Source organism: Struthio camelus, chromosome Z, assembly GCF_040807025.1.
Source record: "Struthio camelus isolate bStrCam1 chromosome Z, bStrCam1.hap1, whole genome shotgun sequence".
Taxonomy (NCBI): Eukaryota; Metazoa; Chordata; class Aves; order Struthioniformes; family Struthionidae; genus Struthio; species Struthio camelus.
In genome coordinates this window covers 72347977-72374329 of record NC_090982.1, presented here as the reverse complement: position 1 = coordinate 72374329, position 26353 = coordinate 72347977, and the positions used below count along the sequence as shown (strand labels likewise).

The window sequence follows — 26353 nt, the reverse complement described above, 5'->3', positions numbered from 1 at the left end:
TAGATCAGCATGGAATTGTGGAAGAAGTGAATTCCGTACACATTTCTGTTCTCTAATCTGCTGATAAAGCAGTTGTAGAGGACAGATCAAAAATCTAGAAGAGTGGCTGCAGACACAACTATGAATCAAACGAGTCACATTCAATTTCTAATTCCCTTTGTAATGGTTATTATACAGCATTGTAATTGTCTGAAGCAAGCTTCAAAGCATATTTTTTGGATGATGAAGCCTGTTTATAGCACTTTCATTGAATGAAAACCTAGCAATGTAAAGACATTTGGTCTTACACAAGCATAAGTTTAAAAATTTATAGGACTGGAGCAGGGTTGAGAATGTGCAGCTTTTTGTCCTGGGTGAGCATTAACTTATTTGTATTTTTCTTGTAAAAATAGAAATAATGGTTCTTTTCTGCTTTATAATTTTTGATTTCTTATTTACTGATGAAGCAAGCCATGGAAGATGCGTTGTTTTTTGCTAGCACCTTCACTGCTAAGGTTACATCCCAAAGCTTAGGAAGCGCACAGGGAGGTCAAAGCAGGCGATCTCTCTATGCTTGAGGGAGGTGGCAAATCCAGCAATTCACGAAGTACAAACCTGCGTATTTCTTGACTTTTGGCTCGAGTGACATTTTTGTTTGGTATCAACTAGTAGAACCTACAAGAACAAACTGGATAATTACACACAGATTCGAAAAAGAAAATTCATAGAAGGACAATAGATATTAAGAGATATAATAATCTCTGCAACTGTGTACTTTAGGAAGAAAAACAAGGTGTTAGGGGAAGCGAAAAATGGATGGAGAAGGAAGGAACAAAACCGAACTTTTTGTTTTTTAAACAAAAACACAAAACACAAAGCACAGTCAAAAATATACCAAAGGAAACAAAGCTAGTTAGTTTTTATTTTCCAAAACTCAGACCTAAATGAATATGTTAAATAAACATCCAGAAAACAGTCAGTGCTCACTGTATTAGCAGACGCACAAGTTATTTAACCAAACATATTACAGTGAAATATTAACAGAATTATTTACATGCATATTTACAACATGTGTTCTTTACAGTAGCTACTTTTTGGGAAATACGTCCGTTTGTGTTTGTAAAGGGGTTCACCTTAGTCTAACCAATAACAAATGACAACAAACAGTACAACTTAGATCAGCAACAACAGTGGGAGTATCCTAGGAAAACTAATATGATTATATTGGGTCAAAAAAGGAGCGGTTGGCTTCAGAATGTTAACATAAAATAAATGAATGAAGGTGCACGAGCTACAAAACTATGACAAATTATATAAAATAATTAGAAGAATGGAAAAAGTTTAAGGTTGCCAGAAGGTTAGACATGTTAGATACATTCAGAAATATATGAAGAACTGCACATACTCATGAGGAGCATGGTTAAAACATAACTATATTCACGTAGCCTTGAAGAACACAGCAAAGTATTTAAACAATAGTTTTTGCTTGTAAAAGTTGAAAATATCTGAACCAAAGATCTTGAAAGCACCTGACTTTCAAAATACTGCTTGCTTCTTCACAATATCAACATATTAAATGTTTATTCCAGGAAAAAAAGTCCAGACCTCACCCATGTGTGTTTTGCAAGGGGGAGGAGGGAAGGGGGGGGGAAAATCTTAACAAACCACTTCTCATGATTGTGACGTACAGAAAACATAATCCATATTCTGCTAATACTCTGCTTAGCAAAAGCAAACAAACAACCCCCCCAAAAACAAAACCCAAAACCGAAGAGCATCCAACCAAAAAAGAAAACCACACACCCTAAACCCAAAGAAAACCCTGCCAAAACCCAGATATCTTGCATATGAGGAAAAGGATGAATATGTCCTAATATATACTAAAACAAGCAAGCAATTAAATTTAGATCAAGTTATTTATCCCCTTTCTCCCCCATGAGAAATTTAATGGGACAATTCCCAGTTAGTTAAGTTTTATTTCCATTGTGATACTTTTTAAATCATTTTTATTGCAGCCAAAACATTGTTCGTTTACCTGTACATAAAATAAACTATGATATATACACAACATTTTAAGTTACAGGGCATAAGTTTACAGTTTTTGGCAGATTCTGTTTAACAAAATGGAAATTGTGTAACGTTAGTACTTGAAGAAACTCAGCTTCCTTGTTTTGGTACAAATGTTACAGTTCTGTGTTCCCCTGTATTCTAATCATACCTAAACTGCTTTAATAAACTAACATTTATGTGTAGCATCTCACTGTTTTCTCTTATGTTCTGATTCTAGACAGAATTTTTCATAGGCTTCTTCAATTTCTGGATCCATCTCGTCATCGATGTCATCAAAATACCTGCAACAACAACAACAAGAACAACAAATACATGAGTTTAGGTACAGATTTTCCAGAAACAGCACGTAGGTGAAATTTCTATGTAGTTTTCAAGAATAAAGTAGAGCTTCATAAAAATTAGTCAACAGGGGAAAAAAATCATGGCTAGCAGGAGAAAAACAAGACGAAACAAAAAGCTCAAAGCAGCACAGATATATACTAATTACTACAGTGTTTGTGACCGTTATAGACCATCTTTGCTGTCCACAGGTTAAACGACAGAATTAGTGTTTCTTGGATGACAGAAAAGCAATCCATAATGCAATGCAAAATAACTTCTTTCCAGACTTTAGTAATGTGCCTGCACTGATCTATGTGCAAAAAGCTTAATTAGCACCGTGTTAGTATAATTTTTGATCGGTCAACATCCTGGTCAACTTCCTGCTTCACATGCTGCCTCAACTTTTATTCACACACTATTCAGAAAAAAATCTTTATTACACAGACAACTTGTATTCATATTTGCCAATACATGAAAGAAGGCAATCTCAATTCATTTCCTTTTTGCATCTGCATTATGGTATTACCTTCTATTATACGGTAACCAGTCTTTATTTCACAGAATGTGTCATATTTAGGCCAGATAAAAGACGTGGTCCTGTTAATGACAGCTGGTATTGCAGAGAGTGGAAGCTACCACAGAGTTTCAAAACAAAGCTGTGGAGTGGGGGTGACACTGTGGAGCGTGAAGTGACAGCTTCCCCCCTCCCTACACTTGCTGGAAGCAAGTTCAATGTTGCTTGTTTTCTGTAGGTACAAGTGGAGCATGAGGAAAGGCATAAGGAAAGTATTTTCTTCTGGAGCACTGTGCATTAAAATAATCTGTCTACATACTTGTTTTATTCATTCCTCCTTTTTCGTGGAAGTGTAGGCTTGAGGAGGGACTCAAACAGAACCGTTTTTCCCAATTCAAATGGCGCAGCTGACAAAGGTTCAGGATACATTTAGCTAAGCTCATCTTGAGCCTCTAACAAGGAAGGGTCCAGTCACCTTGCATAAAGGTTGGCTCACTGTCTTTCGTATGCCACTCTTCAGATTTCCTGGTTTTTTTAATCACTGTCTCCATTTTGCATTTCATCTGTTTTTCTAAGCACAGCAGTTCACATGGGTATTTATTCTGAATATGAGCGTCTTTCATTTCTGATGACATCTCTAAATTACCAGAACTATTCTAACGTCTATCCTCCAAAGTTATTGTAGCTCTTTTCAGCTAGGTGCTACCTAGTTTTCCAATTTATTACCAAAAATATTGATTCAGGCCAGCACTCTACCACAGATACAAACAACACTGGACATACTTTTCAGTACAGAAGTTCACTATCAAATCACGATCTGAGAATCCTCCCCACCCTTCAACAAGATGAGTACAAAGCTCAGAGCAATTTGTTCCGGATCCAGTTTCCTTCTACAAGTTTTCTGTTAAACGCTTATAAACTGGTGTCAAAAAGTCAGATTATATTCCCATCTATTGCTTCCTCCTTTGCTATTAGGTTGCTTTTCCTGTTCTACAGGAATACTGAATAGCTGTTTATTCAGAGAACAGTACCTATCCTGAGGAGCAAAACCGGAATCCTTAGCAATCCTTTCCTCTCCTTGAAAGATTTTCCAAATTTTGTGATCACCTATAGCTAAGATGTATGCACATAAATCAAATTCAGATTGCCTCATTTCTGACACTTCTAGCTCTTTGTGCTTCATTCAGGCAAAAATATTTTTTAATGCAGAAAAGAATATGCTCGCGTATGTGCAGAAATATCTGAAGTATAACCACCCTACTCAACTGTATAAATTCAGTATTTGTTTCAAACTTGTGTGATTACAAACCAACCTACACAAGAACAAACAGTTTCATTATACAGCTTTACATTTTTGTCAAGACTGTGTTCTTAAGTCTGTAGTAAAAAGAACCAGTATTTAAAAAAAAAAAAAAAAGTATAATTCTAAAAGGAAACATACGGATCTCCAGCCCCTGGTAAGTCTGTTCCATTTTCTTCGTAATCTGGAAACAAATCCTCTCTCTCAAGCAGCTCTTGGTATTTTTCTTGGTAATCTGGCATAGTAAAAATGAGACTGAGTGACATATAATAAGATTAATCCTATAAATCAACATTCATCTATACTGCTTGAAAATAAGCTATTTAATGAGACCATAAATGCAGGGAAACATATTATAGAAAAACCTCTTTCCTACAGCATTTTCTCAGGACATCAATCATCATCTGTAAGAGTAAGGAAGACGCACCTGTTTCCCAGCGAACTGTAAAGGTAGTCACAGATGTTTACCTCAGATGATGTCACGCCACGCTGTGCCCAGACAACAGAAAACAAAGAGGCCACCAAAGAAACAAACCACCTTTTGTTAATGACTGCTAATGGTCCAACAAAAATAGAATGGAAGATTTCTGACTACCTGGAGAGACAGCAGTAAGTGCTGAGGCTTATGGCCAAAATTCTCCTGAACCATATGAACTCAAGTACATCTCCTCTAACATTTACATTATTTTAATCCAGAACAAGGCATATATTACACACCTCAAAGCCAGAGATTCAAACATAATTTTGCCTTTTAAATTGTATTGCTTTCAGATACTTAAAAAAGAACTTTGCATGTACTTCAGTGGGACAAACTTAATTACAACTTTCTTAAGGGTGAAAAGACAGGTGTACTAAGCTTAAGACATACCTGGATCTGCTGCAGTGAAAGGAACACCATCAGAAGTGTAAAATGTTGGTTCATTCTAAGAATAAAGTTATACAGTAAATGATATGCTTTCAGAGAGATAATTGTTTGCAGTTTTCAGTAATGCGATTGTCTATGATCAAATTAAATTCACAATATATTAAGGAGCTGAAGTTTGATAATATTCTTACCATAAAGTAGTTAGGGTCATTTTCAGGGGTAGCTTCCCTATATGGAGAAGTCGCATGAACTCGACCCCAGTTACTTGAACGTAGTTCAACTAGTTTCAGAAGCATTTGTTTCACATCTCTGAAATAGGGAAAAGCACAGAAGTTTGAATACTTTGTGCTAAGCAACATATTAGACCTCTTTTATCCTGCAAATACCAGTTCATTACATCAGAGTCCCTAAAATCATTTAGGGACCATACTTCATAAAAAAGAATAGGAAAAAAAAAATTACCAAACACATCAGTAAGAGAAAAACTCCTTAACATAGCTTTGTTAAACCTGTTACTGCAGATTTACAGTCATAAATCAGTTTAAAAAGACCAGCTAACTGAAATAACTTTCTTACAGTGGCTGCAATACACGACATGAGAATTAATTTGCATGATAATTATATTGCAGTGTTAAATCCCAGCCTGCCAAGTTATGTTTTTAGCAAAATACATTTTATGATAAGAATAAATTACAACTGAACCCAATTATGGAAAATACTTTATAGAACACCACCATTGCAAGCAACAAAACGCCCTCCCTAAATTTCTGTCAATATCACTGAATAGAATGCTAATGAAAACAAAGTCGTTCAGATTTACTGATAGGTTTATAAGATTGGAAACAGCATGAACATGATGCATTTTTTTCTGTTATGTCCAGATTTAGCTTCACCAAACGTTATTTAGTTAACACAAATTACCACTTTGGTCTTTTAGGTGGAGATCTCTCTCATACTACCCTTGCCCATCTCCAGACAGCCACTCTAGTATGTTTAAGCACATTAAGCAACAGCTTCTTCCTTCACAACAATGATAAAGTATTTTCCTAAAATGTCACCTTTGGACCTCATCAATTAACATAAATTCTGTTGGTTTTTTATCAATTAAAATATTCTATGAAAAATGTTCACAGTAGAACACGATGAGTTTATCACCATCAAAAAGGCTTTGCTTTTTCATCTATGGAAGCCTACTTTACGATATCCCAGAGACAACAGAAAAAATGTGTAACCAGCTTGAGTGATTATAGTATCCTGACGACAAGATAATTTTTTTCCTCCCTCAGTGACATTTAAAAAAAAAAACAACACACTCCAAAAGGACAAAATTCGGTCCAGTCTGCAGAAGACTGAATTAATTCTCTCGTCTGGGTCTAGATGCTTTATATGTATGTCTCTCAATTATGAGATATAAGAAGGCTCAAGACACTTTCCCTCTCCACTTCCTCTGTGGTGGAGTAGGCAGTCCATATGAAATAGAAATTGCTGTAGTTTTCAATCAAGCTATCAAATCTGCAGCACAAGTAGTTTTCTTACAAAGGACGGTAGCGGGGAGCAACAGGGAGTGATACTCTCACAGTAGTTTAAGCATCTAATTAATGCTCTTCACTGTTGACTACAGAATTTCATTGTGATGTAGAGGGCCAAAGTTAAAGTCTCCAACACATTAAATACCATCTCCAACATCTTCCCTACAGTAAGGGGAACTGCTTTTTTCCTCTTAAGCAATTCCATGAAGAAAAGCTCAGTGAGTCCCATTAAAAAAAAAAAATCTTCAATTCTTTCCTTCACTAAAATAAGTTTGTCCTTTTGTATTTTGGACTGTAGCTTGTGCTATCAGTGTTCTCTGGATTCTTGAAGCAGAGCCTTCCTCCTCTGCCCTGCAGGGCAGCTCAATTACCACCCACAGACACTACCAGGTACTGCTGGCATCCCTCCATAAGGCATAAAGCAAAAGACCAGCTCAGTGTCTGAACGCTCTACAGGTATACAAGTTTGTACAGAGCTGACTGCAGTCCAGAAGAAGAGTCTATTAGCCAAACATTCATTTTTTCCAGCCCATAGTAAGAAGCTGCCAAAAAGGTATTTGTTCTCCAGAAAAAAATATGTATTCCTTTATGTCCTTACGGACTATGATTTATACATACCGTATTTAATGTTAAATTCAGATGTAAAAACACAAACTGTCACATTCCAGCATTATTGTATTTTTGTACTTATTTCTCTTAGAGCCTAAAGCATTGAAGACATATTTCAGGACGTAAAGGTTAGAAATTCTGAGTGTATCTCTATTAATAGAAAAAAATTGATTGAAAAATATTTTGTTAGGTGGGAAGTGAACAAAATATCACCATAATTTTCATGAAAAGTTTAAGGCTAATAAAAAATAAAATGCTGAACATAAAAAAAACTGTCTTCCTACCTGCTGCAATTTGCATCCAACACAACATTTTCAATTCTCTGAATCATTTCATCCATTTCATTCTTTCCTTTTTCTTTCCAAGCATCTTCTAAAACTGAGCCTGTCAACTAAAGACAATGCATTAATAAAAAACAAATAAATAAATTTTAATCAAATTTTAGAAAACTAAGAAGAAAAGTTACCAACGTAAGAGATTCTATAACAACCTGTAACATATCAAAATGCATTGTTTGACTACCTGAAGGCCAAAACGGGCAGTCTCCTAGATCTCTTTGGTTTCATAACATTACAGATCTTTTAAGTAGATTATTTTAGACTACGGGTGGTATGGTAGCTCTGTGTCCACTGTTTATGTTACCTAGAAGTTAACAGGCATTTCCCTCCCTTCAGTCTTTAAATATAGCTTCAGAAAAACTCTTCCGTGATTTAATCACACTGAGGCATGTAATGTGACAACAGTGTCACATTACAACAGAACATATACATCTAACAGTATTTTTGAATATTGCAGCGATTTATTGTGGAAAACTAACACATCACAGTCTTTCTGAGGTTGCACATCAATGGGAGACATATTGCATCCAGTCATTCAGTTACCCAAGTCACATCAATTCAGAAATGCTGCAACACTTTAAATCCTGCTCAAAAGAACCAACAGTAGCAAGTCTTAATTACTTTAAGTTCATATTATGAAAAGGTGGATCACGTTTTTGCAGGTCACCAGCTTACGTGAGAATAAGGAATAGGTTAGCAATCTTTAGAAACACTTCACTCAACACAGCTAGCACCAGACATATGCCAGAGAATTTCATGAGGAGATGCACTAGGGGAGCTAAGAATTATCTAACAAAGTCAACTTGAATTTTAATATGCAAAACCTGTGAGGCTGGAACTGCTGCTTAGAGAACTCTAGCAGAAGGCAGCCTAGAACTGCTGTGGATGAAAGCCTTTTCCACTAAGAACAGGCATTTCATTGCCTGCCAATTGCACAGTAGGAGTTAAGAGTTAAACTAAGAAAAAGTTTGCCACCATAGCAAGCAAAGTTAACAGCAACTCCCAATGGACTCAACATTAAGTTGCACGATCCAAACCGCTCAGAATGGAGTCTCGTGCTGCAAAGGACTAAAATGTAAATCTAAAAGCAAACATCTTAGCCAGCACTCCATTCACATTCCTGGTTTTCTACTACAATCCTGCTTTGATCCTAGATAATAGTATGAAGGTTTGATTAAAAATAAACATATTGCAAAGCAAACAGGTAAAAACCTGCATCTATTAAAAGGGACAAGACAACAGAAACCGACTTATTTTATCAGTAGGATACTAAGTTTTTAGGGAAACTCAGATTTCACTAGAAAGCCTAATCTAGCTTCAGATAACACTAACATTTGTAGATACTTTGAGACATCAAAAATCACCTGCATTCAAAAAAAATCACTGATTCTATTCTAACACATTTTAGATTCAGCAATGTGTCATAAAATACTTTAGATCACTAGTGGGTGTTTTTTTTTTTTTTGGAATGAACACTGTGAAGCGAAATAAACATTGCAAGAACATCCACAGAACCGGCGAGTCCTTCATCTTCTTTGGAAAACTTTGAAGAACTGTCAGAATAAACAGCAGCATTTAAAAGCTTCCTGCTTTGTATGCTGCCTTTTTTGAAAGGTCCGTTGTGGTCCTTGCCACAAGGAAGCTCTTACAACACAAGGACTGCCTGCAGGAGTGAACGTCCTCGTGGAGCACAGCCTAACACTTGCTATGAACCATCCTGCTTGAACATCCAATCTTTGTGTAAAATGCTTTGATCAGAAGTAAAACCTCTCTTCCCTTTTCTCTATTTGCTAAGCAGAAGGAGCCCCCGGAACCTGAATTTAGAAGAATTCAGAAAACAAAACCACCCCGCCCACACACACTGTAGGGTGAGGAAGAAACAAACCAACCAGCTACACAAAAAAAAAAAAAAGAAAAACTCCAGAAAAACATTGTTTAGTTTTTGACCCTCATTTCTAAAAGAAATTGTTTTCCCCATTCTACGAGTATAGCAGTGGTTTATGAAGATAAAAGAGTTGCTCCCTGCACAGAGGCTAACAATTTTTTTTTTTTAAGAAAAAAACAAACTTGGGAGCAAAAAGACTTGTTTTCCTCATGCAAGAGGATATTTCTATAAATGTAATGGTGCAAGCAGTAGGAGAGAACTGAGATAAAGAATCTTTTGCTGCAGAAATCAAGATACACCCTAACTTTTTGATGTCCATCAAAACATACCCCAAAACCCCCCCCACTCATCCAAATCAATAACAATTTTCTCTCACACCTGAAGTGACAAAAGCAGTTTTAAAGGGATCACTTACACCTTTGTCTTTGCCTCTGTTCTACTGCTCTTTCATCTACACAAATAGCCTTAATGTTTGTTTTTGAAGTAGTATGTTACTTTGTTTGCTCAATTTCATAATGGAACTAAAAGAAAGTACAGCTTGCCCAACAAACTGTGTAAAGCAAAAAACCCTATACGTGTTTCCTCAGCTGCAGTTTGTTTCCCCACTGCTCCCAGAGGTACACCTAGCCATTGCCTCAAAAGGAGCGTAACAGTTCCCTACATACATTTCCTGGTCCGCTAGGGCTTTTTGAAGAGATAACCGTTCAGTTACCAAAAACATTTGAAAAGCCTCTCTGTTTTCTGTTTCCAGACTTCAAGCACTTCTAAACGTGCAAAACTTCTCATCTTTCTAATAAGAAAGTCTTTTTTTGTGAGACACTGTCACCTACACTGCAGCATTCCAGAAGCACAGCCCACTGACATCAAGCACTGCTCCCTTCCCTTTCCAGGCATTCCCAGAGCACAGAAGCACGTCACAAGTTGGAGCTCCAAAAATTACAGACAATTGCTTAACTCCATTAACGTTCATGCTGAAGGAGAAACACTTCCTCCTTCCTTTCAATTAATAAATCTTGAATTCCTAATTACCTGTAATTAGAAACCACTCCATATCACGCCACTTAAAGATAGCGGTTAACCACATCTTATAGCATGGATCTACAGGAAGAATTGTATGATGTGGCCGCCTGTGTTAGCCTGGATCTTGACTCTGTGATACAGGAACCCCTTCTAGCCTGTGCCACAATGAAAGAGACTAACTTATTTTTTCTCATCTTTCTTTTTTGGGGAGGGGGCGGGAGGGGAGGCAGGGCAGGGGGACACACACAGGTGGGGAACGGGAGAAGGGGGGAAGGAAAGATAGGGACATGTATCCTGTTAGTGAATTCTACTCAGCTGAATATCTACATGTGAAAAACCTGAAGTCTCCTAAGCATAACCAAGCTTCAGTTCACAGCTCAGCCTCACACACCTCCATAATCACAACCACAAGAAATGGTCAGTATCAAATCTGTCACCTACTGACCAGCAAGAACTGATTATAGCTGTGATCACTAATTCTGTGTTCCTCCCATGCCTTGAGAAACTAACCTAAAAGAAAAAAAAAAAAAAAAAAGAAAAGCTCCATCATGCCCATTTTCTGCTGTCAGTGTTCACCATTTCAGTACTACCTCCTGACCTCCTTCAGCAATCATTGCTAGTTGTACTAGGAGTGGTTTATGTTTTTACTGAGTGTACATGCTCCAAAGTTGTGTGTTTTTCCCTCCTTTGCCTATAACTGTACAATACTAGCACTGAGAGCATCACAGAACTTTACAGCAAAACGCCCTCCTGTTGTGCCACACAGAGAAACTCTTGTGCGCCATTCTCTTCAGTTTAATCAAAGCTGCCGTAAACCTGATTTATAAACTTGCTGTCTCATCTCAGTTTGAGAACGATGGAAAAAAATATCAAACTGATGAGAGTTATCTAGCAATACATCCTCAAGCTCCAGCATTACTGTTTCAAGTGGGTCTCCTGCAACGCATCATGAGGAAAGGAAGAAAACAAAGCAGAGTTTTGAATGGCTGATCAGCAAAATGCAGGATACTCAGCCTGAATAGACTGGCTTATCCGAATAATGGCATTTGTGTGGATGCCACATACAGTCAGGAAATCAGATGTACCGCACTTCTCTGCGGTTTAACTGATGCACTTACAACTACTTACAAGTAAACATTTTCTGTTTAGACAGCGCTCTTTTGCATCATATATACAAAAAACATGGAAGGTCCTGAACTCGGGCAAGCTACCCCCTTGACACCTTCCCCGCAACCTCTAAACTGCAAAAAGTAAATAAGCATGAGAAATGATATTTTCCATAGATGCTAATTATTGTTATTTAAATAAGATTAAACAAAATTATTTAGCGGTTCAGTTTAAGAAGGGAACAACCTGAGGCATCTGAAATTTGCCATGAAAGTCTGAATTCATTGAATGAGAAAACTAATTAGCTAGAGGAGAGAAGGAAGAAAATGACAGTGTTTAGATTTTATCTGAGATTTCTGTTGAATTATTTGAAGTTCTGACCTTTAAGATATTTAAGACATTATTATTGCTAACTATTAATATAATCTACATTCTTCTGATCAACTGAGTGAGATATTTGATGGGAATCACACACAAAATTAGAAAGGTACAAGTCTCAGGTAAGTTGGCTAGACTGTTTCACATTTTTCTTTTTAAGACGACAAGCTGAATACAGATGATGCTCTCTTTCATTCAGGACTATAATACATTAGAAAAAAAACAGAAACTACAAGACTTGGGGTTTTTTTTTTTTTTTCCTTCTTTTAAAACTACCGTCTCACCTTCAGCAGTTTCACTGCACATATCAAATTGTTGTCCACAGGATTAGAGAAGAGAGCATTTAGTAATTCCCCAAGGCCAGCCTGAAGAACTTCTGCTCGTGTTACTTGTCCCTTTGTTCCTTTAATCTGCAGAAGATCAAAAACCCAGTAAACGATTTACTTGCTAGAAATTAATTTAGTCGTATTTTCCCTCTCAAACGCTGCATAGTTTGGTTTGCGAGTAACACACATGGGCTCTTCAGCTGGAAGAGCATGCAAAATAGGCTCTATATTTTAGAACACAGACTGAGTAATAGTCTTACAAATCTGACATATATTTAACAGTGTACGTCTAGTATTTTGTTTCTCTCTTAATCCGTTCTTGAGAGAAGCCGGAAAATGCCTGGCAAACGGTGCACATCATCCCGAATTCTTGGAATCCCAGGCTCTTTCCCATACCACGTTATGCATTCACTACAGCTGCACAATAGCTTGCTTCTAGAAGGCACTCTTTACATAATCGCAAAATATAGAAAATGGTTTTAAAAAAAAGGAAATACTCCACAAAACTTGACAAAACAAAAAACACACACACCCTTTGGAAAGCTTCCTTTTTACTTCTTGCAAGTGAGAAGTAGATTTTAAAGCCCACTTATAAGCAAAAACGGGTCAGAGCACTGGTTTTTTTCCTCTTGCCAGCAGAACATTTTTATAGTGCCTGATTAAATCAAACCATTGAAACAAATCAGAAATATATTTAAGAACATTACAAAAGTTAGTGAGCTTACTGAACTCATGGATATGAGAGTCCAGTAAGTTTTATGTGTATGTACACATCATAGAGAAATTGATCTAAATACAAGATTTCATGCCTCATGTATAAGCCAAGGACTCAACTTTCAGAAAAAAAATCTCTTTGAAGGCTTGCATTTTTGATTGCTCATTTTGAAGATTACCATGCCTTCCTCAAACATTTGTTAATAGCTCCCATTAGTGGCTGAATACTGAATTACATGGATTACTGATCCTGACTTGCCTCTGGTAGCCTGTATGTGTCCTATGTTGTTTAAGCATAATAGTCTGGTATTTTCACCAGACAAAATGAAAGAAAATATCAAAAAGTTTTTTCCAATTTTCCAAGGCAATCAGAGAGAAAATACCTGTGACCAGACACAGATTTTGGGAAAGGTGGTTTATGGTTGCTTCTTTGTATGAACTCTTACACTGTATTTTTCTTGTTACATTTCTCGTCTAACTTCTTGTCCTTTTTTTGCTTATCCGCTTCTGTGACACACATTTTAATGAAATTGTTCTAAAGTTCTTTGACTTTCTTCCTTTCTCCCTTTTAAAAAAAAATCTCAAATGATATTCTATTTTAGTGTTTGCTTAAAACAACAAAAAACTAACAAAGAAAAAAACTGACACAGAACTTTATTTTTACCTCCAGGTTAAGGTAAAGTTCAGCTAAGAAGAGCACGAAGGCATGAAATTGTTTTCGAGTAGTCTCATCTCCTTTTGCCGCTTGATCTCTGTTTTCATACTCCGTTCGACACCTTTAAACATTACAACAAAACTCATTATCATCTGTAAATATCCCAACATATACAACAAGTTACTTAAGTAAAGCAATGCTAAGAACTTATGAACTACATTAAAACTGTTAAACACTGAGTGCTAAGAAATACGGATTGTGAGGAAAATGAGGTCTTCACAAACATAATGTGGATTTTTGTCAAAGATAAAAAAAACATGATTAATTATGTTTTCAAGCAGAGAAGTTTGAGATGGCAGAATGAAATAGGGTAAATTACAGCAAGTAAAAATTAGAGATGGTTAAATAGTTCATAGATCAGAAAATGGGTCCAAGAAGTTTTAATAAGGCAGTCACATTGTCTTAGATGCCTTTACACTTATTTCATAAGTTTTTTATCCTACCATTTTAAGTCACAGCTATGTATCATTCCATCATAAATACAAATGCTTGGGATTCAAATTCAGGGAATTGATTTAGTAGTATTTAAGATACCATGGCAGTGAAGTAATTTTTCTAGACTTCAACAACTGTGCCAAAAATATGCAAGTTTACATACCAATTCATAAAAGGAATTCAGTATTTGAAATAAAAGGAACACAAGGTAGCCTCTAATTTATTCTCAATGGTTATGTGATGCATTAAGAAGCCCTTGAGAAACTGAAAAATCTAAGGACTTAGAATATCAAATTCTGAGTATAAGGTGGGCTGAGAAACAGAAGAGTTTTCTGTAGGTGTTGTTAGCATGTCCATATTTCCCCCCCCCCAATCTATACATATCAGCAATAAAAATATAAGCAACCCTAAATTTATGGCTTCAGAGCGCTAAAAGGAATGTTTTTTATTGGACTGGCTTCAAAACTAGGAATGAAATAGATAATCGAGCATCAACAAGGATTTCCTTTATGGTATTGCTGAAGTAACAAATATACTCACGAATCAGGGAAAGGAAAAACAATGAGATGCAGAACATTCAAAAGGTGACTGACAATATTCTGGTATCTAATCATTAAGAATACGGATCCACAAGTTAAAAATCATGATTTGTAGTGTCATTTTGAAAGAGAAGAGGCTCATCTGCTAGCAGACAATGAAAAAAGAAATGTTTCCACCATCTCCATAAGGCAATGCTGATTAATAGAAATGATGATCTTTGAAGTTAATCATGCTTTTGTTCCTAACCACAGGTGTACTAAATGAGACTTAAAATGAAAAAAAAAAAGTCTGAAGCTTAAAAAGCCAGAAGCCCTCAGAGAAAAAGTGATCCTTTCTAAAGAATCATGAAGAAAAGTATTAGCGTACTAATCTTTCAAAATCTCATGTAACAAAATTGAAAAGGGAATACATCCGTTTAAAAATAGGTAATGTTTCTGTCAACTGTGAAGTCGAATCATGTTTTAATTGTAGGCCCCCAAAATTCTGCAACTGAAAATTTAGCAAGTTTTTGTGTGTCTGTCTCACATGTGTAAAGTCAATCAGCCAATTTGTGAATAAACTTTACACAGCAATTACAGCCAAAAAAGTAACTAAAAAAAAAAACACAATGAAATAAGTAGAGAGTCAAGGACAAGGACTGTAAGTAAGTACATGCACATTTCTGGTACTTTTAAAGTTGACTGTCTTTCAGACTCCCCCTGTAATTTGGTATCGGTCTAACATACTCTTCTCAGTTCAAAAGAGCCTACAGAACCCTGAATTGAGTTCTATTTGTATATTAAAATTATTTTTCTATATTAAAAAATACACATATAGGTTTTAGATATGCAGTATGCACCTCTGCTTTAACAAACCTCAATTTAAACTTCATTTTTAAATATATACTACTTTGCCACTGAATTAAGAGTTACATACACAAAAGAGGAATACATATAACATAAGTAATAGGCTTGAAATGACATGCTGATACTGACCTTTGAAGTAACAACTGTCGGAAGTTTCCACTTTGTGGATTAATGGTTAGGTGGTGAGATAAATAATTACACAACCGTGCTCCCATGTAGGAAAAATTTGGGACAGATGTGGCCTTCCAAAATAAATTTGGAAAAATAAATTATTCATAAAAAGTAATAATTAGATTATTAGGAAGTATCTTTAAATGCGTTTTGGAAATCATTGTTTATCAACAATTGACTAGACTGCTGAAAAGCAGTATATCAAAAATTACAAGAACAATCATTTGTTTCATGCTAATGTTTGTACCTCAGCAACAGTTTGCTATTTGCATTTCAGCACTTAAAAGTTCATTATACTGTGATTTCTTGGCTTTAAGGAAACAATCACCCTCATGCCATGCGTCCTCAACTCTGCATCCCCACTGCGACCTACACTGAGTGTCTGAAAGTCACTTACAACCTGTTTAGACACAAAAATCAACAGTTAAGACATGCTTTTAAGGACGTGCTCTCTCTCTCTCGGAGCAATGAGGGCATTAAAACAAAAAAAATTCACCTTCATTCAGTCTAAGGGCTATCTAGCCCAGAATCGTTTCTGGCAACAGTGACTGCTCAGGGAAAGAAGGTAAAAACAGGTCAAGTCAAGATAAGTACTTCCTCTAGTACACCCTTCGGCAATCTGCAGAACAGCAACCTCCTGCTTCAGAAGTTAAAACTGTATCATTCCGGTTAATAGTCCTTGATGAGTCTTTTTTCTAAAATGACTCCTATTACTTTTGAACTTATACTCTTATCAATTAAAACACAGGTGGTAGCAATGAAATTCCACAGTTTGAGCTACGCAGGGTCTGAAAAATATTTTGCTTTAAACCTGACACGAAAACCTCTGGAGGTGCAAAAAATCATTAGAAATTGATTCAGGTATACATTCACTCTCTTTTAGAACTTCAAGCAGAACATCCCCTTGTTTTGGCAATTTGTTACTCTTCATTTGCTTTAAACTCTCCTCTAGCAACACTCGAATTTGAGATTATTTCTCAGATACAGTTTCAGCGAAAAAAGGCTCTGGAGTAAGAAACTATCAGCTCTGTCAAAGAAAGCATGGATACTGAGAATTCATTAAACTTTCCTCCTTTGGCATCTTTGAACATTCCTTTTACATCTCGATCATCCGTCCGCACTGCAGATGCTCTTGCAGGCTTCTATTTCTTAGATGTTTGAAACAACACATCTTACCATTAGCAAGTCAATGTGTTATATCTACTTACCTTTTACAAGCAGAGGAAAACATGCACTCAATGCAGTTAACTGAACAATCTGCATAATGTTGCTGGAAAGAACTCAACTGTTTTTGGAAGCTACAATAAATTTGATTACCTAAGATAATCAAATAGATTTTAGCTTCTGTTAAGAGATATACGAAACATCTAACAAGTGTTTTTGGGCTGTTCAGTAAGTTGCTTGGACCTCAAAAGGTGCCCCCTGCTTTTAAGACAAGGTAAATATGCATCAATTAAAAGTATAACAACTTTCCTTACTGACAGGAGAAAAAGCTTTCTCAAACCTCAGCTGCATTGTACAATCATTGCCTTCCTATGATTAGTTGGTTTGCATTTGTGGTTGCATCAAATACAAAAGCAATTCAATTTTAGATATTATGCCCTTGCACAGCACACAAAAGACCAAGAAAAAAAAAAGAGAACCACTTAAGACATCATCTTAATAACCAATCATTATAGTGTAACATCTTTGCTGCATTGCTGTTGCTAGCACTCCCAGCTTGTTTCCCACTCAAAAAAACCCCAAAATCTAAGCATAAAGGCTAGTCTATCAATGCACAGCTTGAAAAATTTTAGTTGTTGGAACAGCAACAATCTACTATATTAACTAGACAACAATCAAGATTCTTTAGGCCATGGAGTCAGAGTACTCAGCTTTTAGAAAACAGAACTGACACTTCACTCCGGATAGAGACATAAACGGATTAGGAAGAACAAGGGGAAAGTAGATAAATAACCTTTTAAAAAGTCTGAATTACCTGACACCCAAATGAGGGGAAACTGTATAGAACTTGGGGCTTTTTTGTTTTAGCCTTTGTTCTTACAAATCTAGCATCTGTAGTTCTGCTCAGGTGGGTTAAATTAACATCACTGAAGCAATGCTTATAAACACATTTAATCAATTTTAACTGACTTCTTGCAGTAAGCTAGGACTAGGAAACACAAACACCTGAGCAGAAACTCAGGAGAGAATAATAAGCATTGCTGACTGGCATTTGAATGCTGTATTCTCCTTATCTACATACAAACCAAAGTCTTATGCTTTTGGACAATAGGACAGCTATTTTACATTGAGCTATAGTTTTATGTTTCACATAAAAATTGTTTTATTTTAGATTGTTTGCATGCACTGCTTCTTAGCTGAGGAAGGCACACTGACCCTCAACATTGGTCTGTTGTTTTAAATAGGAGGAGAGAAAAGGAGATGACATTAAAGACTTTATATTAAAAGTGTGAGGCAATTTATGTATACAAAAAGTTACATATGTGAAATTCCTTCATTTTCTTACAATAAAGTTATACTGTATATTTTAGTCTTTAATTATCTATACTCCCATGTGCCCAAATAGAAGACGGGAAAATGATGCTGCTGAACAAAGCACAGGTAATCTCAACGGGTAGCTGAACTATGTTCTGAATTAAATGTGCATCAGTTCTGTATGACAATAAGAAACTTAATACTCTACAGTACTGTATGATGACCAACCGGTCATGCAGCTCTACACACCTTAGACTATTTTATAGGGAAAAAAAAAAAAACAATGGGCAAGTATCTGCACTTCAAAAGTGAATAAAAGACTGGTTGTTCACACTCTTAATGACAGAATTTGACAGAAACCAACACAGAAAAGTGAGATATACCCAATGTAATAAACAGCAAGCACAAGTGTGACTTATTCTCTGCAGCAAGCCCAAAAGACAGTAACAGCAGCTCATTTGCTTAGCAACACAGATTAAGCTTTCTTTCCAATGGCTCCCTCAATTAGTACAGAGTTCAAATCAAGGTCTCTGTCCTCATTTCCATGGCCATCAGTGAGACTGGACCTAGTTACTCGGCAGACTAGCTTTCTTTTTCTTCAATTATGCTGTTCCGAAATAGATATATTGCCAATAAAAAACAAAGCCAGGGAATAAGAGCATCTCCCAAAAGGTGATGTGTACAGTAAATAGGAGTGTAGTTTATAAAATAGCAAATAATGAAAAGAAAAAAATACCTAAGTATTATAAAACAAATTTATTTTTGTGGAAGAAAAATGGAGAACTCTGACCTAGCTTAAGGGTTTGTTCAGTCTCTACCATAAAACAATTCAAATGCAACTCCTAAATAATTGCTGTAATTTGCACAGCAGTATATGCCCTTGGAAAAACCAAGGGCACAGGAAAGGAAATGAAGTAAATTCTGGAAATTAATCAACCAAGCAAATACCGCACACTTGAGCATTCATTTCAGTTTATTAGACAAAAAAACTTTCCCCATACTATTCAGTCTAAGCTGAAAAAAAGAGAAAAAAAAGTCAAAATAAAATATTACATAGATAAAATTACCCAACAAATTATACCCATATGGATATCTTGGACACCAGGGAACAGAAGCACAATACCCACGTTATAAAATGGAATACACAGGCTACCTGCTGATAGATGAGTTCAACAAGCTCTTGCAAAGCTTCATCTGTAGTGACCCAGCCATTCAGTGTTTCGGCAAACTGCTCTATTTCGGTTTCAAAACAACCTGGTTGCTCAGTGAGGTGATTTAGGAAATCTTGTACATACTCTGTCAAAGTCAGGTAGCCATCACATCCATCTTCAAAGGAAGACTCCTACAGCAGTGAAGGAATATATCAACAATTTAAGAAGAACCTAAAGCAAAGCTGTTACACTTAACCATCTCCAAAAGTAGCTATATGACCCTTAGTCTTAAATAACTCCTGATGCTCTGCGTGCTTGATAGTGAACTTTATTACATGCTACACTTGAACATTTTTAGACAGCATACACCTCAGTGCATCAGGAAGTTCCAGTAAGTCCTGTAATTTTAAGAACTGTGTCAGTTGTTATTATACAGATCAGAGTCTCCCAGCCAAATATATCAAAAAGATTTAAAAGCAAATCAAATGCTTTACCAAGTTGGGCATAAGATTAACTAACACTTTCAACCCCTTAAACAAACAAACAAGTGTATCTGTCAAGAATAAAACTATCAAACACCCTCAGAACCTTTCCTTCCTGATGCATACACAAACTGCACTGTAGATAAATGAACTGCAGAAGGAAAAATAATTGGAAACTGGAAACAAAATGTTTTGTGCTTAAATAGAGCAGAAGCGCTCCAAAATAAGCAAGAGAGGAGAAACTAAAGAAATACAGTAAATATAGTGTAATTTTTCCACGTACAATAAACCCAGAAAAACTCATCTTCTAAAGTCAACAACTTGCTTGGCAATGAATGAAGACTACAAGGCGTGAAATGAAATTAGGTAGAGCAAACCATCAGTAACTGCCGATTAAAGCAGTAGTATTATGAAAAAAAAAAAAAGGCAGTAAACACACCTGCTCCCTAAAGAAAGGGGCTAGCACAATGCCAACCTTATCAATGTTTATGCTCCCACTGATGGAGCACAATGCTACTAACTTTATACATTCATTTTCAAATGGACATGTAACAGTCTGTAAAGTTCAATACTCTCCTGAATGATTGCAATGCTAATACATGACAGGAATAGCAGAGGGAATGAGATATTTTGTGATGTAACTAGTAATAATATAGCACCAATAATTCATTTTATGAACAGTATCTTATATGAGCATTTAGAAGTGAAAGTCAAAGCCCAAAGAGGGATCGCTTAAAGAACTGACTTAAAACTAGTGATTCAAACCATAAGGGTAACATTCAGGATAAAGAAGTCTCAATCGACCTACTATTTAATAAGAACAAGATTTAAAATACACACTGCAATGAAAAAATGAGCTAAAACACACACAAACATTTTTTTGTTTCTTTAGTGGACATACATACACTGATCAGGTTTATAATTTCATTCTCCTTGTCCCCACCCTTCCCTAAAGGAGATGTCTTTTACTTTCTAGCTTCAAAATGCCTCAGTTTCTCCTCTACTGTGAAGCAACATGGATTTGCCATCTATGAAAGACGGAAGACCTGGCTATGAACTATAGAGAAATGCAGATAAACACTGCTGCAAAAAAAAATCAAGTACTGACATTAATTTCAGGGCCTGTAAGGAGCACATGGGGAAACTTGCAGACTTTCCAAAATTCTTCAAAAACCCAAGTCTTAAGGGCATACAAGTTAAGCTAATGGGGTACACAATCAAAGTAACAGAAGATAAACTAGAAAGACATTCCTAGGATGTCTAATTAAGTAGAATAATCGCCCAATGGACAATACTGAACAAGACTTAAAGAGACTTAATAAGGCCCAGCAGAAATGGGAAAAAACATGTTCTTGACTTAAATAAATAGTGGCAAATTGTTACTGCTGACAATGAGAAAGCTATGAACAACCTGATCTATGTTGGTTGTGCTTTGAGTGAGTTGTTGGATCGGATGACCTGCAGAGATCCTTTCTAACCTACAGTATCCTACGATTCCAACAATTTGGAGCTTACGGAGCCAAGGAGTAAAAGCTAACAGGCCTCTACATAACTTGCTAAATATTCTATTTCTATAAAGGAAATCAACTTTTACTAGGCAATTTCAAACAGTTCAATAAAAGTACTACACAATGAAGTTAAGACTATTTTGCTCCCCAGAAATATGACACTGTGTAACAACAGTCAGCTGCAGTTTATATTAATCACATACAGCAAACAGATTGTTTGAAGCGATGCTAGTTCTGAAAATTTTGTAGTCAGGTGGTAGGGAATGCCGTAGCTTATAAAAGAAGCTGCTCTTTCTGATGTTGCCTCTCTTCTATTAAGAGTCAGTTTATGAGTTTAAAGACATAATAATGGCTAAATAAAAGCTACCTAGATTGTAAAAACCCTCTTCTATCTACAGAAAGATAAAGAATAAAAACTACACGAAAAGATCCATGATCCAAATCTGCTCTCAGCCTCTGTTTCAGCATGTGCCAAACACTACTTTCCTACACCTGAGGAGCATCCAAAACATTTCTGCTCAGGAACCGTCTTAGTCACCATTAATTTATCATCAGTTTGATTTTCTTCAGATTTTTTAGGAATAAGCTCTTTTTCCTTCGGATGATATACACCCAACAGCAAATTTACAAAGCGTTATAACAAACGAAGTTACTGCAAAAATTGAATACAGAACTGCCGCATTTACCCATCCAATCTATAACGGTGCCACCTAATCCGTAGTGTATATGTGGCTAAATGAGCCACGTAGAACTGAGCCTGCTTAGCTTCCTTTTGGAATTTAATTGAACTAAACAAAACGTGTGGCGAGGGAAAAAAAAAAAAAAAAAAGACACTCCACCCAGGATAATATGAATCGCACTCTAAAGCTATGAAGCGAAAACATTGTGCTCTCAGCATGGAGTGACAGCCATCTCCTCATACACCTATGCCAGAGAAAAGTCTGGCATTTCCTACAGGCAATCCAAATCTAAATCTATTCACCAATCCTACTGAAGAAATCCACAACTTGCTATAGTACCAGCAGCTGCATGCCAACAGAATTCTACAGAGCTGTTCCCTTCCCAAAGTTTTGTTAACGTTTTTGCTAGCTTCCTGGTATGCCTTAGATGCTGTACCCCTTAGAGTATCTTGCCAGGAAATCGTTAATTTTCAGTATCAGAACTAGCTGGAAAGGAACTAACCTAATAATTGAATGTTATACAGACACAACACAGGAACTACAACAGTGTATGATCAAACAAGGAATCAAGAAATTATTTCTAAAACTGTAAATGCTTAATAAATAGCAAGAAAAGCTGTGTATTTTTTCAGAGAAATGTTAGTTTTCATAGCTAAAGCTAAGGAGTATTAATGCTAATTCAGAGAAACAAATTTCTCAAAATTGTTTTGCTTCCAATTTGCCATTGTAAAACTCAACCTGTGTAACAGTAAAGTGTGCTAAATTTCATGTTTGCTGCAGATGAACCCAGTTTATTAAGTTAATTCAGTCATTAAAATACCAAGTTAAAAGCCTACGTAATAGTGAAGGACTAATAATCACTAGTCCATGCCTATTATATTCTGATGGATCTTGTATGCCTAGTATACTGATTAGATTAGGGTCCCTACAACATACCAAACATACCTCCAGATAAATGTTCTGGGTTTCACGAGCATTTTAGAGCTATTTTTATTAGCAGATCAGTCACTTATATTCATAACATTCTTACAACATGGCAACTAGAAACTCCTACATGCTTGTGTGTTTTTATAAAACAGCTGAAAAGCAACATCACTGGCCTTAACTGTTTGTAATAACAATGCATGCAAGTGTGTTGATTCCAAATGGCATTTTTTGATCTTGGAACCGGAATCCTTTATTTATAGAAAACAAGTAATATGTATTGGGGCAAAGCACTATTTTCCCCCTAGATTATTCATTCACTGAAGCATGTTCATGTTGGCATTCTGTCAACGGTTGTCTGTTGGCTATGGGCTTGCATTATTCGGAACAGTAATTTTATTCAGTACACTGGCAAAGCTTGTAAGGTCCTGATAACATCAGTTTTATTGATGAGGAAAAAGCTCCAAAACATCAAAATACCTTATTTAGTATTCAACTTAAATATTTTTCTATTGATCATTCAAAATCTAATTACTTTAACTTAACTGCTTAGTACACTTGAGCATATTTGTAAAAGTGGCAGTTCCCCCCCCACATATACACCAGTTTGGCTGCTTGCATAACAAAAGGGTATTATGAGGATTAAGACAGGTCTTCTGTGGAGTAAAATTACTGTACCAATAACATGCAAAACAAGGCAGCAGAAAACAAGTAGTACACAGCTTTTATTTACATGGGGCATCCACAACATGAATCTGAGACTACCCCTAGTCTGCGTGCAAATATATCCCCTAGCAGATAGACCGCTGCTAGGAAGGAGCCCAATCGTACTTTTCCTTTGGTGATATTGTATCACCAAAGGGCAAAATTATAAGATATATGATGGTACATACAGTCACAGTCAATCACAGCCACGGCTCAGTACATTCAGAAAAAGGGATGCCTGTGCTTAGAAGAGCACAAGCTCCAGCTTTCGCCCACACTTGCTTCAAAAACCTGAGAAGTCTTAATGAAAGCGCAGCTATGCCTTTACTTAAAACGCAGTACAGATGCAGCTACAACGGATGCAGTCTCAGAAGAGACAGTTTGCTCTCATGTTGGTGAAGTCAATGCCTGCTGCATTCCTTCTTGATTGCACTTATCTGCAGTTAACTTTAGCAAATCATCCCACACTGAAGGCTCTCAAGTGCTCCCTGATATTCACCCATTATCATTTAACATTCTGTGTCTCAGGTGGTTGTTATCCAAATTTTGGATTCTCTTAGAACAGTGCAGCATTCAAGCCATCTCATACACACGATCTCAAGAACATATTGTTAATCTGAATACAAGTAAATTGGCATATACTAAGAAGAGAAGATAAATACTCACTGCAAAGTTTGGATTGTATCCTGAGGGATAAAACTCAGGTGCGTTAACAGACAATTTTGAGATTACCACAGGAGCCACAGCCACCTGAGGTTTAGCCATTGCTGGTCCAGAATCAGGAATTGAAACCTTGTCTTGTGATCCAGGTGGAACTCGTGTCTGTCGCAGGTGTTCTGGAAAGTTTTTGTTATGTTAACATCTTTTCTTAGACATCAGTAATTTTCTATAGATTCATATAACCTAATACATAACCTTTTGAGGGTAGAGTGCGAAGAGAAAAGAACAGGAATTACTTGCTCTTACAGGTAAAAAAGAACGTGACCATGATATTTTCCGCCCCAAAGTGGTGCTGTACTCCCTTCTGGAGTATAAAAAAAAAAGTTTAAATATTTTAGGTGTGACATTCTTTAGAAATTAAGTCCCTCAAGTTCAGTTTTACTTTAGAGCTCATAGTGAAAGCTCCATATTTATTACTTTTCTTAAAGAGTAAAAAAAAAAAAAAAAAAAAAGTTGTGACTTCAGCAGACACCAGAGGCCCTTCCACAAGTCAGGAAGCAAACACAACATTAATGTGAAGGTGGCCGAAAAAAAAGGAGCTCTCCTCCCCCATTAAAACACGTTTTCTAAGAAGGCTAACTAGAGAAACTAGTCAATCTGCCTATGCCAAACTTGCTGTTCTGGTGGGCTTTTCATCATTTCAAAAGCAAAGGCACAGGCAGGCCTTGCTAAATCTTAACATATTCTTCAAAGACACTTTGCTATTGTCTTTGGCATAAATCATTGGCCAAAAAATCCAATCAAATCCTATTTCTGTTCTAAGCACGGTTTCCACATTTTTTTTTTATAGAGTAGCTCCCAAGTTTATTGGAAAGAGGATTTCATAGCTATCTGGAAAAGCTAACCAACAAACAATGCTCTGTGCTATTGTTGGGTTGGGTTTCATTTTGGCAAACCTTTAGGCCAGAATTAAAGGGGAGTTCTTCAATAGGAGAGAGGCTGCGACCATCTGCGGTGGGATTAACAGACAGAAACAACGCACACACAGATGTGTGTACACACAAAAGGGGGGGGGGCAGAGGGGTTTCGCGGGAAGGCTGCAATGCAACATCACGCCTTCCACCTGGGCACAGGCCCCCAGCCCAGAAACGGCACCGCTGGCCGGCCCGAGAAGAGGCGCAGGTGCCGGGCACCCTGCCGGCTCACCTCCGCGCGCTGCCCAGAGCGGCCAGGCAAGCGCCCGGCGGCCGCGGGGCCTCAGGCCGCGGCGAGCTCTCGGCCCCCAGGCGCGGGGGAGGGGGGGGACGTGGTCCCGCGGCCAGGCCGGGAGCGGGGGGAAGGCAAGGGGCACCCCAGGGTCCGGGCCGCGCGGGGCGGCCAAGGGGGGCCGGGGCGCGACGCCCGGCGGGGGCAGGCCGCTCAGGGGGCCTCTCCGTGGCGGCACGGAGGGGCCCCCCGAGCGGCGCGGCGGCCGCGGCCGGTACCTGCGTTTCCGGTGCCCGGCGGCGCCGTCCTCGGCGGCCGCAGCGGCTCCTGCTGCTGGAGGAAGCCGCCCGGCCTGTGCTGCTGCTGCTGCTCGGCCGAGCCTGAGCTGGGGGAACCGCTGCCTTCGAGGCGGGCCGCGCCGCCGCCGCTCTCCGACGCGCCCGCGCCGCTGAGGAGGGCGCCGCCTCCTCGGCCCCGGCCCCGGCCCTGGCCCTGGCCCTGGCCTCGGCCGGCGCCTGGAGCCCGGTCGAAACTCTCCGACATGCTCGGGCCGGCGCGGCTCACGCCCTCATGGGAGGGAGGCGGGGGCGGGGGCGGGCGGAGGACCGCGAGGAAGCCGCGAGCTGAGCTGCGCCGCGCCGCGCCGCGCTTCGCTTAGCCCGCGCGCCGCGGCCCGAGCCCTTCACTTTCAGTTTCACCCCCACTGGCACCGCCACGATGGTTGCGGCCCAGCGCGGCCCGCAGCGCCCCCTGGCGGCTTCGCACCGCCCGTCGCCATAGCAACCTCGGCGCGGCCGCGGCCTAGCGCCACCCGCGGCGGGCGGCGGGCGGCGGGCGGCGGGCCGGGCCGGGCGGGTGCCCTGGCCGCCCCGCCGGCGCGGGCCGCGCTCTAACGCCC

The 26353-nt window shown here is 38.1% G+C and overlaps 1 protein-coding gene across 1 annotated transcript; it reads right to left on the bottom strand.

Annotated features, from left to right (window-relative positions):
- Nucleotides 1-869: 869 nt before the first annotated feature.
- LOC138064365 (polyadenylate-binding protein-interacting protein 1-like) lies at nucleotides 870-26127 on the bottom strand. Its single transcript, XM_068926475.1, has 11 exons — nucleotides 25734-26127; nucleotides 24256-24425; nucleotides 19293-19481; nucleotides 15620-15732; nucleotides 13620-13731; nucleotides 12200-12325; nucleotides 7472-7578; nucleotides 5241-5358; nucleotides 5053-5107; nucleotides 4326-4419; nucleotides 870-2330 (listed from the first exon to the last, which is right to left on the bottom strand). The coding sequence occupies exons 1-11, from the start codon at nucleotides 25996-25998 to the stop codon at nucleotides 2237-2239; spliced, it is 1443 nt and encodes a 480-aa protein (XP_068782576.1). The 5' UTR covers nucleotides 25999-26127; the 3' UTR covers nucleotides 870-2236.
- Between the last annotated feature and the right edge of the window lie 226 nt (nucleotides 26128-26353).